Here is a 14,588-nt window from a genome sequence, read left to right as displayed (position 1 = left end):
GCTCTTGAATGAAATAATGCCCCATTTATTCCCAGGGTGGAAGAAAAGATGCAAAAAGCAGCACTCTGCTAGAAATGGTATCTTCACCACTATATGTGGACTACACACCACCTTTCGTAGGGAAAACAGGACATATCCCAAAAGATCTTCTGCCCGTTGAGATATATATGGTATATCCTGTATCCTATACAAAGCACCATGATGTCCCCATCCTGTAGTGAGATAAATGATATGTGGGAAGTCACTGACAGAGTATACACTCAATAAGATATATAAGTCATATAGATCACAGAGGACCATATATCTAATGTCCTGTAACAGTCCACTCACCACCTGTGCTGTGGGTATTAGGAATGAAAAAGATGTCCTTCATGGGTACTGCCATACACGGCCACAGAGGCCTAGGAACCACCGCTGACATCCGCCGATATACCGCGGGTTCCAGCCCCTTCTTGGCGCTTGTGCTGCTCACACTTGCCTCATGGCATATGAAGATGGCTTCCTCCTTATGGGTCAGCGTGCGTTCCACCTAATGCGCATGACCGGAAGTGACGTATCTGACGTATGACGTCAACGCGTTTCGCCGATGGGCGTATCTCACTCAGCTTCGTCAGGACCAATGAAACAACTGCATTTCAATTTCCTATTTATAGTGGGTAAAGACCCACCCATTTATGCAAAAAAGCTAACCTGCACTTGTTCCATATGGAAGAAAAGAAGGGGGCTAAATACTTAGCACAACTGCTGGTCTTTGTTGAATATAATTAAAAAGACAAACGGCTGGAGACAACAGAGAGGAGAGAGGCTTAGCAATTTTAACAATGCATATATTGATCAAAAGATCATGAATTAAATATACCAGTCAATTAACGCTTTTATCACATTTTAACCAGTAGATGGCGATATAAATCGGAGAATCACCAATTCTATTCATTGAGACAGGTTTTTTAGGAGACAATGTAAATTACCAAAGGACACCACAAGATGGCAATATAACCTGGGAGTTTTCATAAGGGTCATTACAGCAAAAATACCCCAATTCTCAGGCAACCATCCTATGGTGTGGTTATTATTCAAAAAGAGGAGGTACTAAGGGACAATTAACCAGACAATCAATCCTTTTACATTTTTTAGAGCTATATTGAAGCTCATACCATAAGATCATCCATACTTTTGTTAATATTCCCAATATATATAGGTTTATTTTGGGGTTATTTAATCTGAAGTCCGACCCTTTAAAAGACAAAAAAATGCCGTAGATTGCCCACCGCATGGCAATAAACAGGTACATAGTCCTATAAACCTATTTTTCCAAAAACACTTGGAGGTCACATTCCACATTTAACCCCTTAGGGTACAGTGTATCAAGTTTATATATCCAATGTTTCTCCTTTTTAAGCAGTTCTCTATCAAAATCACCTCTTCTTTGTGGGAAGTGCAGTGCATAGAAACCTTTTACTTTTGTACCGTCCAGTTTACCTCCATGATATTTGGCGTAATGTTGGGCAAGATTACTGTCAGGGTCATTTGACCTAATGTCTCTAAGATGTTCACCTATTCGTACTTTAAGTTGTCTTTTAGTCTTACCAACATACATCTTTTTACAGGGACAGGTTAGGATATATAATACTCTCACTGTGGAGCAGTTTATGAGACTCTGAATCCTATAATGAGTATTATTTCCTGAGTCATAAAAGGAATCCGTACGATCCACATATTTGCAGATTTGACATTTTCCACATTTAAACATCCCCTTGGTACGTGATTTTAACCATGTTGTTTGTTTTAATGGTTGATAGTCTGAATGAATAAGGAGGTCACCAAGATTTGGTGCTCTTCTTGCTACCATCTGGGGGCGCTCACCTACAATCTTACTCAGCCTAGGGCATTGGGTTAGAATCTTCCAGTGTTTTTCTAATATCAATTTTACATCTTGCCATTGGGCTCCAAATTGGGTTATCATTCTAACAGGTTGATCACTCGGTTTAGCCTTTACATCCTTTTTAGGAGATAATAAGTCCTCGCGGTCAGTCTGATATGCCCGTCTTCGAGCATTTCTAATTTGGGAGTGGGAATATCCCCTCTCTCTAAATCTTCTATAGAGGTCCTGAGCCTCCATTCTAAAGTCATTGATGTTTGAGCAATTTCTCCGACATCTCAAAAACTGTCCCACTGGAATCCCCGAAATCAGTGAACGTGGATGATAGCTTCTTGCCTCTAGTAGGGTGTTGGCAGCAGTAGGTTTTCTATATGTCTTTGTAAGGAGTCTTCCATTCTCAAGTCTAATCTCCAGATCCAGAAAAGAAATACATCTTTCATCAAATATATACGTGAGTCCAATGTTGAAGGAGTTCTGATTTAACTCTCCCAAAAATAATTTTAATTCCTCAGATGTTCCTCGCCATACAAGGAACACATCATCTATATATCTTAACCAGATCTGGACATTAGCTAGAAATCTTGATGATCTGAAGACAACCTGCTCCTCCCAAAACCCCAAATGGAGACATGCGTAGGCTGGAGCCCACGGTGCTCCCATACTGGTACCTCTAGTTTGTTGATAAAAGGTATTGTTAAATTGAAAAAAATTATGTTTTAATGCAAACTCCAATAACTCACTAATAAATTCGTTCTGTCCTCCCAAAGTAGGATATGTTTTATCAAGAAAGTAGGAAACTGATCTTACACCACATTCATGTGGGATAGAGGTGTAAAGTGATTCCACATCTATTCCCACTAGAATGGAGTTATCATTGATGATCATGTTTTCAATCTTAGCCAACACATCTTTAGTGTCCCTTACATAGGAGGGGAGATTAGGAACCATATCTTTAAGGAACAAATCTATATATTTCCCTGTTTTATCTAGGGGACCATTAATGGCTGAAACAATAGGTCTACCTGGAGGGTTTTCTTGATTTTTATGTATTTTAGGGATAATGTAAAAAGTAGGGTGATTAAATTCTTCAGTTCTCAGGTAGTCATATTCTTTTTTAGTTAACAAACCCACTTCTTTTCCTAGTATTAAGATGGAATTTAGTTTTTTTACCACCATATGGAAAGGATTCGCAGTCACTTTCCTATATGTGGATGAATCACTCAATAAGCGCTTCACCTCCCTGACATAGTTTTGTTCATTCAAAATCACTACATTACCCCCTTTATCACTTCTCTTAATAACAATATCTTTGGTCTCTTTTAGTTCTTTAAGAGCTTTTCTTTCTTTTTTGGTAAGATTATCACCAATTGGCATTTTCCACTCAAGATTTTTAAGATCATCAGCAACAAAATCTAGAAATGTCGAGATCCTCATATTGGAGCGAATTTTTGGCATTTTTGTCGATCTAATATTTAGATCAACCTTCCTAATTATGTTATTGGAATTGTCCAGGTCTATTGCACTCTCATCACCATCCTCATTTTCCTCTATGAGAGATATCAACATATCTAGCATCTTGCGGTCCTCAATGGACGAGTCAGAGGCCATATCCTCCAAAATAGTGGGATTACCATGTATCATTCTCAAGAAAACTTTTCTTAGAAATAAGTTAACATCTTTAAATACCTCGAACTCGTCCATGGGGGTCACTGGTGAGAAGGACATACCTTTGTTCAATAAAGAAATATGTTCCCTTCTGAGTGGAAAATTAGCCAAATTGATTACCTTATTGTCATGGATATTCTCTTCTACTACCTCCTTTGACTTCTTGTTCTGCCCTTGTCCTCCTGATGTTTGTTTTTTAAGGATTCCTCTACTTTCTTTTTTGATCCTCTTCCCATCTGTGATTGATGGATATGAGGAGGTTCTCCATTTTGTTGGTCTAAAAAAGAGACAGATTTTCCAAGATTTTCAGAATCACTTTCACTGGACATGGTTTCTCCCATTGATCTAGAATGTGAACGAAATACTCTTCGTTTAGATCGACTTCTACTTCTTTTTGTAGTGAGATCAAATATCTCACCTGTTTCCCAGTCTTTTAGATCACGTCTAAATTTAGTTTGTTTAGTAGTTCTAAGATTTTTTTGTACTTTTTCAACTTCCTTTTTCAGTTGTTCATTATATTTTTCAAAGTTCTCCTGATTTTTGAAGGGATCTAAATCTAATGCACTTTTACTAATAGCCTGATCCAATTCTTCAAGTTGTAATTTTTCCTCCTCGACAATGAGTTTCATACCATTAATCCCATGTTCTATACACAGCACTTTCCATTTCTCCAAAAACCTTTCATTATGTAAATGTTCAGCTGGAACTACCTTACTTCTCAAACCACGTGGGATAATACTCTGTCTAATATAAGCTTCCAAGAAGCATACATCCCATTTCCGATTAAGACGTTTAATAACCAGCTTTTTATGTTCCCTGAACTTAATCTTAATATCCTCATCTTCAGTGGATAGATTTGGGCCTTCTGCTACAAAGGCTCGATACATTTCCAACTCTACCTCCTCTCCCGGTATAAATGCCATGAATATAAGCCTCTCAACTCAATGTGCTCCAACCGTCTAATAAATAAAACACTCATAAACTGGGGTGATGGCAAACCAAATTACCAAAGTCAAATAACCTCTATAGGAACAGGTCCATAAGAACCCAAAAGACGCATGTATAAAAGATAGTTATTAAGAGGTTGTAAAATGATTTATCATGTCACCCAATATTTGGTCTCCATTCAGTAGCCAAAAGAGGCATTCAAAAAAAAGGGGGATTTGTGAAAAGAAATTCACAGAGAAAGCGGCTACATTATGAACAGAACGTGACACTCAGAAAAAATTTCCAAAAATTATGCTTTATTACACATATATAAATATGACATATGGGCGTTCGCCCTGGTTTACCATCACCTCAGTATGAGACAATACACACAGACCTAAAACCATATAAAATGACATCAAGACCGGTCTAAATGCATGTGCAACAGAAAAAATGACTGCAGGAGTCTAATGTCCCTGTAGCACAAACACATAGGTGAACACTTCCCAAAAGAGGTGTATCCAAAAATTATACCATAGGCATACCATAATGTTAATAATTATATGTAGAACAATACCATTATGGTGAATCCCAATCAGGGAATCCAAAAATTGTACTATGGAAAAATATCACATATATACAATGCAGCAAGCACAATAGGCGTCAAGAAGAGAACAACAAGCCTCAGGCCTGTATGGGGGGAGACATAAATGTCAAATATATGATGCAATTCATTCCTGTGCCGGCACAAGTGGTTGGGGCCCATTCATCTGTAATATAAACAGCTGTATCCTAGAGCTCTTGAATGAAATAATGCCCCATTTATTCCCAGGGTGGAAGAAAAGATGCAAAAAGCAGCACTCTGCTAGAAATGGTATCTTCACCACTATATGTGGACTACACACCACCTTTCCATATATCTCAACGGGCAGAAGATCTTTTGGGATATGTCCTGTTTTCCCTACGAAAGGTGGTGTGTAGTCCACATATAGTGGTGAAGATACCATTTCTAGCAGAGTGCTGCTTTTTGCATCTTTTCTTCCACCCTGGGAATAAATGGGGCATTATTTCATTCAAGAGCTCTAGGATACAGCTGTTTATATTACAGATGAATGGGCCCCAACCACTTGTGCCGGCACAGGAATGAATTGCATCATATATTTGACATTTATGTCTCCCCCCATACAGGCCTGAGGCTTGTTGTTCTCTTCTTGACGCCTATTGTGCTTGCTGCATTGTATATATGTGATATTTTTCCATAGTACAATTTTTGGATTCCCTGATTGGGATTCACCATAATGGTATTGTTCTACATATAATTATTAACATTATGGTATGCCTATGGTATAATTTTTGGATACACCTCTTTTGGGAAGTGTTCACCTATGTGTTTGTGCTACAGGGACATTAGACTCCTGCAGTCATTTTTTCTGTTGCACATGCATTTAGACCGGTCTTGATGTCATTTTATATGGTTTTAGGTCTGTGTGTATTGTCTCATACTGAGGTGATGGTAAACCAGGGCGAACGCCCATATGTCATATTTATATATGTGTAATAAAGCATAATTTTTGGAAATTTTTTCTGAGTGTCACGTTCTGTTCATAATGTAGCCGCTTTCTCTGTGAATTTCTTTTCACAAATCCCCCTTTTTTTTGAATGCCTCTTTTGGCTACTGAATGGAGACCAAATATTGGGTGACATGATAAATCATTTTACAACCTCTTAATAACTATCTTTTATACATGCGTCTTTTGGGTTCTTATGGACCTGTTCCTATAGAGGTTATTTGACTTTGGTAATTTGGTTTGCCATCACCCCAGTTTATGAGTGTTTTATTTATTAGACGGTTGGAGCACATTGAGTTGAGAGGCTTATATTCATGGCATTTATACCGGGAGAGGAGGTAGAGTTGGAAATGTATCGAGCCTTTGTAGCAGAAGGCCCAAATCTATCCACTGAAGATGAGGATATTAAGATTAAGTTCAGGGAACATAAAAAGCTGGTTATTAAACGTCTTAATCGGAAATGGGATGTATGCTTCTTGGAAGCTTATATTAGACAGAGTATTATCCCACGTGGTTTGAGAAGTAAGGTAGTTCCAGCTGAACATTTACATAATGAAAGGTTTTTGGAGAAATGGAAAGTGCTGTGTATAGAACATGGGATTAATGGTATGAAACTCATTGTCGAGGAGGAAAAATTACAACTTGAAGAATTGGATCAGGCTATTAGTAAAAGTGCATTAGATTTAGATCCCTTCAAAAATCAGGAGAACTTTGAAAAATATAATGAACAACTGAAAAAGGAAGTTGAAAAAGTACAAAAAAATCTTAGAACTACTAAACAAACTAAATTTAGACGTGATCTAAAAGACTGGGAAACAGGTGAGATATTTGATCTCACTACAAAAAGAAGTAGAAGTCGATCTAAACGAAGAGTATTTCGTTCACATTCTAGATCAATGGGAGAAACCATGTCCAGTGAAAGTGATTCTGAAAATCTTGGAAAATCTGTCTCTTTTTTAGACCAACAAAATGGAGAACCTCCTCATATCCATCAATCACAGATGGGAAGAGGATCAAAAAAGAAAGTAGAGGAATCCTTAAAAAACAAACATCAGGAGGACAAGGGCAGAACAAGAAGTCAAAGGAGGTAGTAGAAGAGAATATCCATGACAATAAGGTAATCAATTTGGCTAATTTTCCACTCAGAAGGGAACATATTTCTTTATTGAACAAAGGTATGTCCTTCTCACCAGTGACCCCCATGGACGAGTTCGAGGTATTTAAAGATGTTAACTTATTTCTAAGAAAAGTTTTCTTGAGAATGATACATGGTAATCCCACTATTTTGGAGGATATGGCCTCTGACTCGTCCATTGAGGACCGCAAGATGCTAGATATGTTGATATCTCTCATAGAGGAAAATGAGGATGGTGATGAGAGTGCAATAGACCTGGACAATTCCAATAACATAATTAGGAAGGTTGATCTAAATATTAGATCGACAAAAATGCCAAAAATTCGCTCCAATATGAGGATCTCGACATTTCTAGATTTTGTTGCTGATGATCTTAAAAATCTTGAGTGGAAAATGCCAATTGGTGATAATCTTACCAAAAAAGAAAGAAAAGCTCTTAAAGAACTAAAAGAGACCAAAGATATTGTTATTAAGAGAAGTGATAAAGGGGGTAATGTAGTGATTTTGAATGAACAAAACTATGTCAGGGAGGTGAAGCGCTTATTGAGTGATTCATCCACATATAGGAAAGTGACTGCGAATCCTTTCCATATGGTGGTAAAAAAACTAAATTCCATCTTAATACTAGGAAAAGAAGTGGGTTTGTTAACTAAAAAAGAATATGACTACCTGAGAACTGAAGAATTTAATCACCCTACTTTTTACATTATCCCTAAAATACATAAAAATCAAGAAAACCCTCCAGGTAGACCTATTGTTTCAGCCATTAATGGTCCCCTAGATAAAACAGGGCAATATATAGATTTGTTCCTTAAAGATATGGTTCCTAATCTCCCCTCCTATGTAAGGGACACTAAAGATGTGTTGGCTAAGATTGAAAACATGATCATCAATGATAACTCCATTCTAGTGGGAATAGATGTGGAATCACTTTACACCTCTATCCCACATGAATGTGGTGTAAGATCAGTTTCCTACTTTCTTGATAAAACATATCCTACTTTGGGAGGACAGAACGAATTTATTAGTGAGTTATTGGAGTTTGCATTAAAACATAATTTTTTTCAATTTAACAATACCTTTTATCAACAAACTAGAGGTACCAGTATGGGAGCACCGTGGGCTCCAGCCTACGCATGTCTCCATTTGGGGTTTTGGGAGGAGCAGGTTGTCTTCAGATCATCAAGATTTCTAGCTAATGTCCAGATCTGGTTAAGATATATAGATGATGTGTTCCTTGTATGGCGAGGAACATCTGAGGAATTAAAATTATTTTTGGGAGAGTTAAATCAGAACTCCTTCAACATTGGACTCACGTATATATTTGATGAAAGATGTATTTCTTTTCTGGATCTGGAGATTAGACTTGAGAATGGAAGACTCCTTACAAAGACATATAGAAAACCTACTGCTGCCAACACCCTACTAGAGGCAAGAAGCTATCATCCACGTTCACTGATTTCGGGGATTCCAGTGGGACAGTTTTTGAGATGTCGGAGAAATTGCTCAAACATCAATGACTTTAGAATGGAGGCTCAGGACCTCTATAGAAGATTTAGAGAGAGGGGATATTCCCACTCCCAAATTAGAAATGCTCGAAGACGGGCATATCAGACTGACCGCGAGGACTTATTATCTCCTAAAAAGGATGTAAAGGCTAAACCGAGTGATCAACCTGTTAGAATGATAACCCAATTTGGAGCCCAATGGCAAGATGTAAAATTGATATTAGAAAAACACTGGAAGATTCTAACCCAATGCCCTAGGCTGAGTAAGATTGTAGGTGAGCGCCCCCAGATGGTAGCAAGAAGAGCACCAAATCTTGGTGACCTCCTTATTCATTCAGACTATCAACCATTAAAACAAACAACATGGTTAAAATCACGTACCAAGGGGATGTTTAAATGTGGAAAATGTCAAATCTGCAAATATGTGGATCGTACGGATTCCTTTTATGACTCAGGAAATAATACTCATTATAGGATTCAGAGTCTCATAAACTGCTCCACAGTGAGAGTATTATATATCCTAACCTGTCCCTGTAAAAAGATGTATGTTGGTAAGACTAAAAGACAACTTAAAGTACGAATAGGTGAACATCTTAGAGACATTAGGTCAAATGACCCTGACAGTAATCTTGCCCAACATTACGCCAAATATCATGGAGGTAAACTGGACGGTACAAAAGTAAAAGGTTTCTATGCACTGCACTTCCCACAAAGAAGAGGTGATTTTGATAGAGAACTGCTTAAAAAGGAGAAACATTGGATATATAAACTTGATACACTGTACCCTAAGGGGTTAAATGTGGAATGTGACCTCCAAGTGTTTTTGGAAAAATAGGTTTATAGGACTATGTACCTGTTTATTGCCATGCGGTGGGCAATCTACGGCATTTTTTTGTCTTTTAAAGGGTTGGACTTCAGATTAAATAACCCCAAAATAAACCTATATATATTGGGAATATTAACAAAAGTATGGATGATCTTATGGTATGAGCTTCAATATAGCTCTAAAAAATGTAAAAGGATTGATTGTCTGGTTAATTGTCCCTTAGTACCTCCTCTTTTTGAATAATAACCACACCATAGGATGGTTGCCTGAGAATTGGGGTATTTTTGCTGTAATGACCCTTATGAAAACTCCCAGGTTATATTGCCATCTTGTGGTGTCCTTTGGTAATTTACATTGTCTCCTAAAAAACCTGTCTCAATGAATAGAATTGGTGATTCTCCGATTTATATCGCCATCTACTGGTTAAAATGTGATAAAAGCGTTAATTGACTGGTATATTTAATTCATGATCTTTTGATCAATATATGCATTGTTAAAATTGCTAAGCCTCTCTCCTCTCTGTTGTCTCCAGCCGTTTGTCTTTTTAATTATATTCAACAAAGACCAGCAGTTGTGCTAAGTATTTAGCCCCCTTCTTTTCTTCCATATGGAACAAGTGCAGGTTAGCTTTTTTGCATAAATGGGTGGGTCTTTACCCACTATAAATAGGAAATTGAAATGCAGTTGTTTCATTGGTCCTGACGAAGCTGAGTGAGATACGCCCATCGGCGAAACGCGTTGACGTCATACGTCAGATACGTCACTTCCGGTCATGCGCATTAGGTGGAACGCACGCTGACCCATAAGGAGGAAGCCATCTTCATATGCCATGAGGCAAGTGTGAGCAGCACAAGCGCCAAGAAGGGGCTGGAACCCGCGGTATATCGGCGGATGTCAGCGGTGGTTCCTAGGCCTCTGTGGCCGTGTATGGCAGTACCCATGAAGGACATCTTTTTCATTCCTAATACCCACAGCACAGGTGGTGAGTGGACTGTTACAGGACATTAGATATATGGTCCTCTGTGATCTATATGACTTATATATCTTATTGAGTGTATACTCTGTCAGTGACTTCCCACATATCATTTATCTCACTACAGGATGGGGACATCATGGTGCTTTGTATAGGATACAGGATATACCATATATATCTCAACGGGCAGAAGATCTTTTGGGATATGTCCTGTTTTCCCTACGAAAGGTGGTGTGTAGTCCACATATAGTGGTGAAGATACCATTTCTAGCAGAGTGCTGCTTTTTGCATCTTTTCTTCCACCCTGGGAATAAATGGGGCATTATTTCATTCAAGAGCTCTAGGATACAGCTGTTTATATTACAGATGAATGGGCCCCAACCACTTGTGCCGGCACAGGAATGAATTGCATCATATATTTGACATTTATGTCTCCCCCCATACAGGCCTGAGGCTTGTTGTTCTCTTCTTGACGCCTATTGTGCTTGCTGCATTGTATATATGTGATATTTTTCCATAGTACAATTTTTGGATTCCCTGATTGGGATTCACCATAATGGTATTGTTCTACATATAATTATTAACATTATGGTATGCCTATGGTATAATTTTTGGATACACCTCTTTTGGGAAGTGTTCACCTATGTGTTTGTGCTACAGGGACATTAGACTCCTGCAGTCATTTTTTCTGTTGCACATGCATTTAGACCGGTCTTGATGTCATTTTATATGGTTTTAGGTCTGTGTGTATTGTCTCATACTGAGGTGATGGTAAACCAGGGCGAACGCCCATATGTCATATTTATATATGTGTAATAAAGCATAATTTTTGGAAATTTTTTCTGAGTGTCACGTTCTGTTCATAATGTAGCCGCTTTCTCTGTGAATTTCTTTTCACAAATCCCCCTTTTTTTTGAATGGGTTTATACTCTACAGTGTTTTTTTACACCTTTTAGGTGGACATGGGTGGGGCCACGACACGTGACATTACCACGCACCACGGCCATTTTGTTGGACAGAAACATTGACAGGCTCATTTTATCCTTTTAATTGGAAGTGCAATATTTTGAATAAAATGAAATATATTTTTAAATTACTACACTATGAGCGGTTACTCTTTCCTTTTGTGGAGTTTAGTGCGTGGAGAGTCATTTGCCATCTGAGATCTTATTTTTTAGAAGATATCTCGTATACAATCTGGATCTTCTGGGAGACTTATTTGGAAGCCTATGGTACATCTGCCAGGCCTGAAAACTGTGCTATTTGACCAATCCTTTGGGTGGTCAAATCCTCTGGTAAGAGGCTGAGTGATTGGGTGGAAGGTGACAGACTTTCTATTCTTTGATCTTTGGTTTTACTAAGCACCAGCATTTCCAGATTATGTGGACTCTTGTATAGACTTTTGTGATAATATGTGTATTATTGGCACATAATTATTACACCTTAGTGGGGAACTGGTTACCATTATTATTTCTTTTATTGTTACTTCTATATTAAAGTAGTACACTGATTATTTTGTTTATGTTATTTTTTGCCTACTGATTGTGGTAGCTGCTCCTTTTATTTGGTTTTTAATACCTAAGAGCAGGTTTTTATTTTAATTGTATATAACTGGTACAATCTTGAAAAAACATAATACATATATAAAATATACAATAATAAGAGTAGAGAAGCAAGCAGACAGAAGCAAGAGATATTAAGATGTACCTGGGCACGGGACAGGTACCTCCGTCTCCTATATATGCAGCGCAAAGGGAGAGAACAAAAAAGACAAAAAGGATTGATCTGTAAGAGGTTAACAAGCAAGTACAAGCAGCACAGGAGCTCCGATCCATGAAGGCATGGGAAGGTTCAGGCAAAAAGAACATTGACCTGGATTATTTATTGATCAAGTTCAGCGTGTACAGAAAAGTGTAAAGTGCAGTAACCTATGGAAAGCAGTCAGCAGTCATCTCTCCACTGATTGTGGCAATCTAAGCGGTTCCCCTGGGTTTTGGTTTACCATCTAAGCCTGTAAATGCTTAACGTGTCTGCAAACTCAAAATCTATTTTTCATTATATTTGGCATCATAGCCCTATGCAAATTTTGACCTTAAGGCTACATTCACACTAGCGTTGTGTGCAGGCAGCAGAGAGGCATTTGGGAAGCGTTTTTACCGCTTCCCAAACGCCTCTGCCAATTCTGCCCATTACAGCACAGGGTGCTGTTCTAACAGGAGCGTTTGCGTCGCGGCAAAACGGACGCCTCTGGTCGAGTCAGGAGGCGTTGAAGCCTCCTATTCTCATCTATGGTGCCGCTCCGCAAACGCCTGGCTGGCGTTTGCAGTGTGGTTGTGACGCGGTTGCGGGGCGTTTGCGGAGTGGTAACACCACTCAAACTGGATTATAGGCGTTTGTGGGCCGTTATTAATGCTCAGCAAATGCCTAGCAACCTCCGCTAAACCGTGCATGCGGCGTTTGCGGAGCGTTTGCCGGGTGTTAAAAAACGTTCCGCAAACGCCGGACCAACCGGTTGGTAAAACAGCCAAGTGTGAACGAGCCCTTAGAAAGTTGAAAACATTTTTTCAGGTGGTATAGGGTGCAGATCTGGAGGGAGAAGAGTTTGCCACCTGTGTAGCAATAGTATTGCCAACTATAGGTTTACTTTATTGAAAATACACATATTTGCCAAGCAAGTACAAATTTTATGTGTATTTCTACCACTGTGAGTTTTTATGACTCTAAAATATAAAAGGAAAATTAATAAAGAGCCTGCACCACTCTTTTAAACTAAGAAACAAATCCTGTTCCTAATTTAAAAAAAAAAGCCCTTTTTAAAATTAGAACTGATCTGTTCTGTTTTCTATGCTGTGCCTGTGGCAGACAAAAATGGCATAGAGGTTGGGAGGGCTGAAGCTTTTTGGTCCTGCAAAGATATGGTGCTTTGAATGTCCCTATGGGCCCTTTGCACCATCGAAACCTGTAAATGCTTAAAATGTGTGCCAACTCAAAATATATTTTTGAGAATATATATATATATATATATATATATATATATATATATATATTTGGGAAATTAACAAAGAGTGGTGTAGGCATAAAGCCTGCATCAGTCTTTTAAACAGAAAAGATGGAGCAAATCCTGTTCTTGAATTAAAAAAAAAAGCCCCTTCTTTTCATAAGAAATGACCTGCTCTGTTTTCTATGTTGTTGCACCAGGCGCAGAAATGGCATAGAGGGGAGGAGAGCTGGAGCTGTTTGCTCTTACTCCCCCTGCCCACCATTAAAACCCCACCTACTGAGTGAGCGGCATGAAGAAGACTGTTAACCCTACATTTGCTGGGATTAACAGCCAAGCATATAGACAGGAACTTTCTCTGTATACATGAAAGATCTGTCTATGTGTTGTGTTCACTGTTGGTAGAGACAGGCACATAAGCTGTTTAATAGATACTGGCAGACATTTACATGCTGTATGCCAGGTTAACTAAGGCTTTCTATAAGGAAAACTACTGTGATACCTTTGCTAGAGCGGAACCCACCCCAGTTTCCAGAATAGAAACTTGAGCAGGTGAAACAGGTCTATGAGCTTTGTCAAAATGGCACCCGCCACTCATGGCAGTTTTCACACCATTATAATGTGAGTAGAGGCTTTGTTAATTCCAACCAAAGTGAGAAAGATGTGATGGTAACAAACGGCAGCTTTGATTGCAGAATGTTTCCATTGCCCATTACATGACAGAAAAGAGGAAGTGATATACCGTACAGGAAACAGAAGGCAAAGGGGAAGAAAAGATTAGATTTAAAAAAAAAAAAGATAAAAGATAAAATAATAGATACAGTTAATGATGTGCTCAGGATGCACACTGTATAACTGAGAAATTGGGCTCCTTTGTAAAAACTGGAGTAAAAAATTAAGACATGAAGCCCATTCCTACCAATCAGATTGCATGGGAAAATGGAAAAGTGGCCAACTGGCTACAGCTTTTGCTGGAAATGTATTTGTCCCAAATCTTATTTAAGGAACTTTGGCTATAGAAAATAAGAACTGTCTGTATTGCCCCAGAGTAATACTTTTTTTTTTCTAGGGGTTGAGCTTTGCACCTAACTTGGCCAAGTCAATTTTCC

The 14,588-nt window shown here is 38.5% G+C and overlaps 1 protein-coding gene across 2 annotated transcripts in view; it reads right to left on the bottom strand.

Moving 5' to 3' along the window:
* LOC149439379 (rho GTPase-activating protein 4-like) overlaps positions 1 to 14,588 on the bottom strand; it is a 241,110-nt gene that overhangs the window by 54,297 nt on the left and 172,225 nt on the right. The window contains exon 12 of one of the 2 annotated variants that reach the window (XM_089659102.1): positions 12,189 to 12,216. The exons of the other annotated variant lie outside the window; for it this stretch is intronic. Coding sequence (XP_089515228.1) covers positions 12,189 to 12,216 — 28 coding nt within the window. The remainder of the gene's footprint in view (positions 1 to 12,188; positions 12,217 to 14,588) is intronic. 2 annotated transcript variants of the gene reach the window in all.

The sequence above is a fragment of the Staurois parvus genome, unplaced genomic scaffold (genome assembly GCF_062004578.1).
Source record: "Staurois parvus isolate SC_StPar_1 unplaced genomic scaffold, SC_StPar_1.0 ptg001132l, whole genome shotgun sequence".
In the NCBI taxonomy this organism is placed as follows: domain Eukaryota; kingdom Metazoa; phylum Chordata; class Amphibia; order Anura; family Ranidae; genus Staurois; species Staurois parvus.
This window is presented reverse-complemented; position numbering and strand designations above follow the sequence as displayed.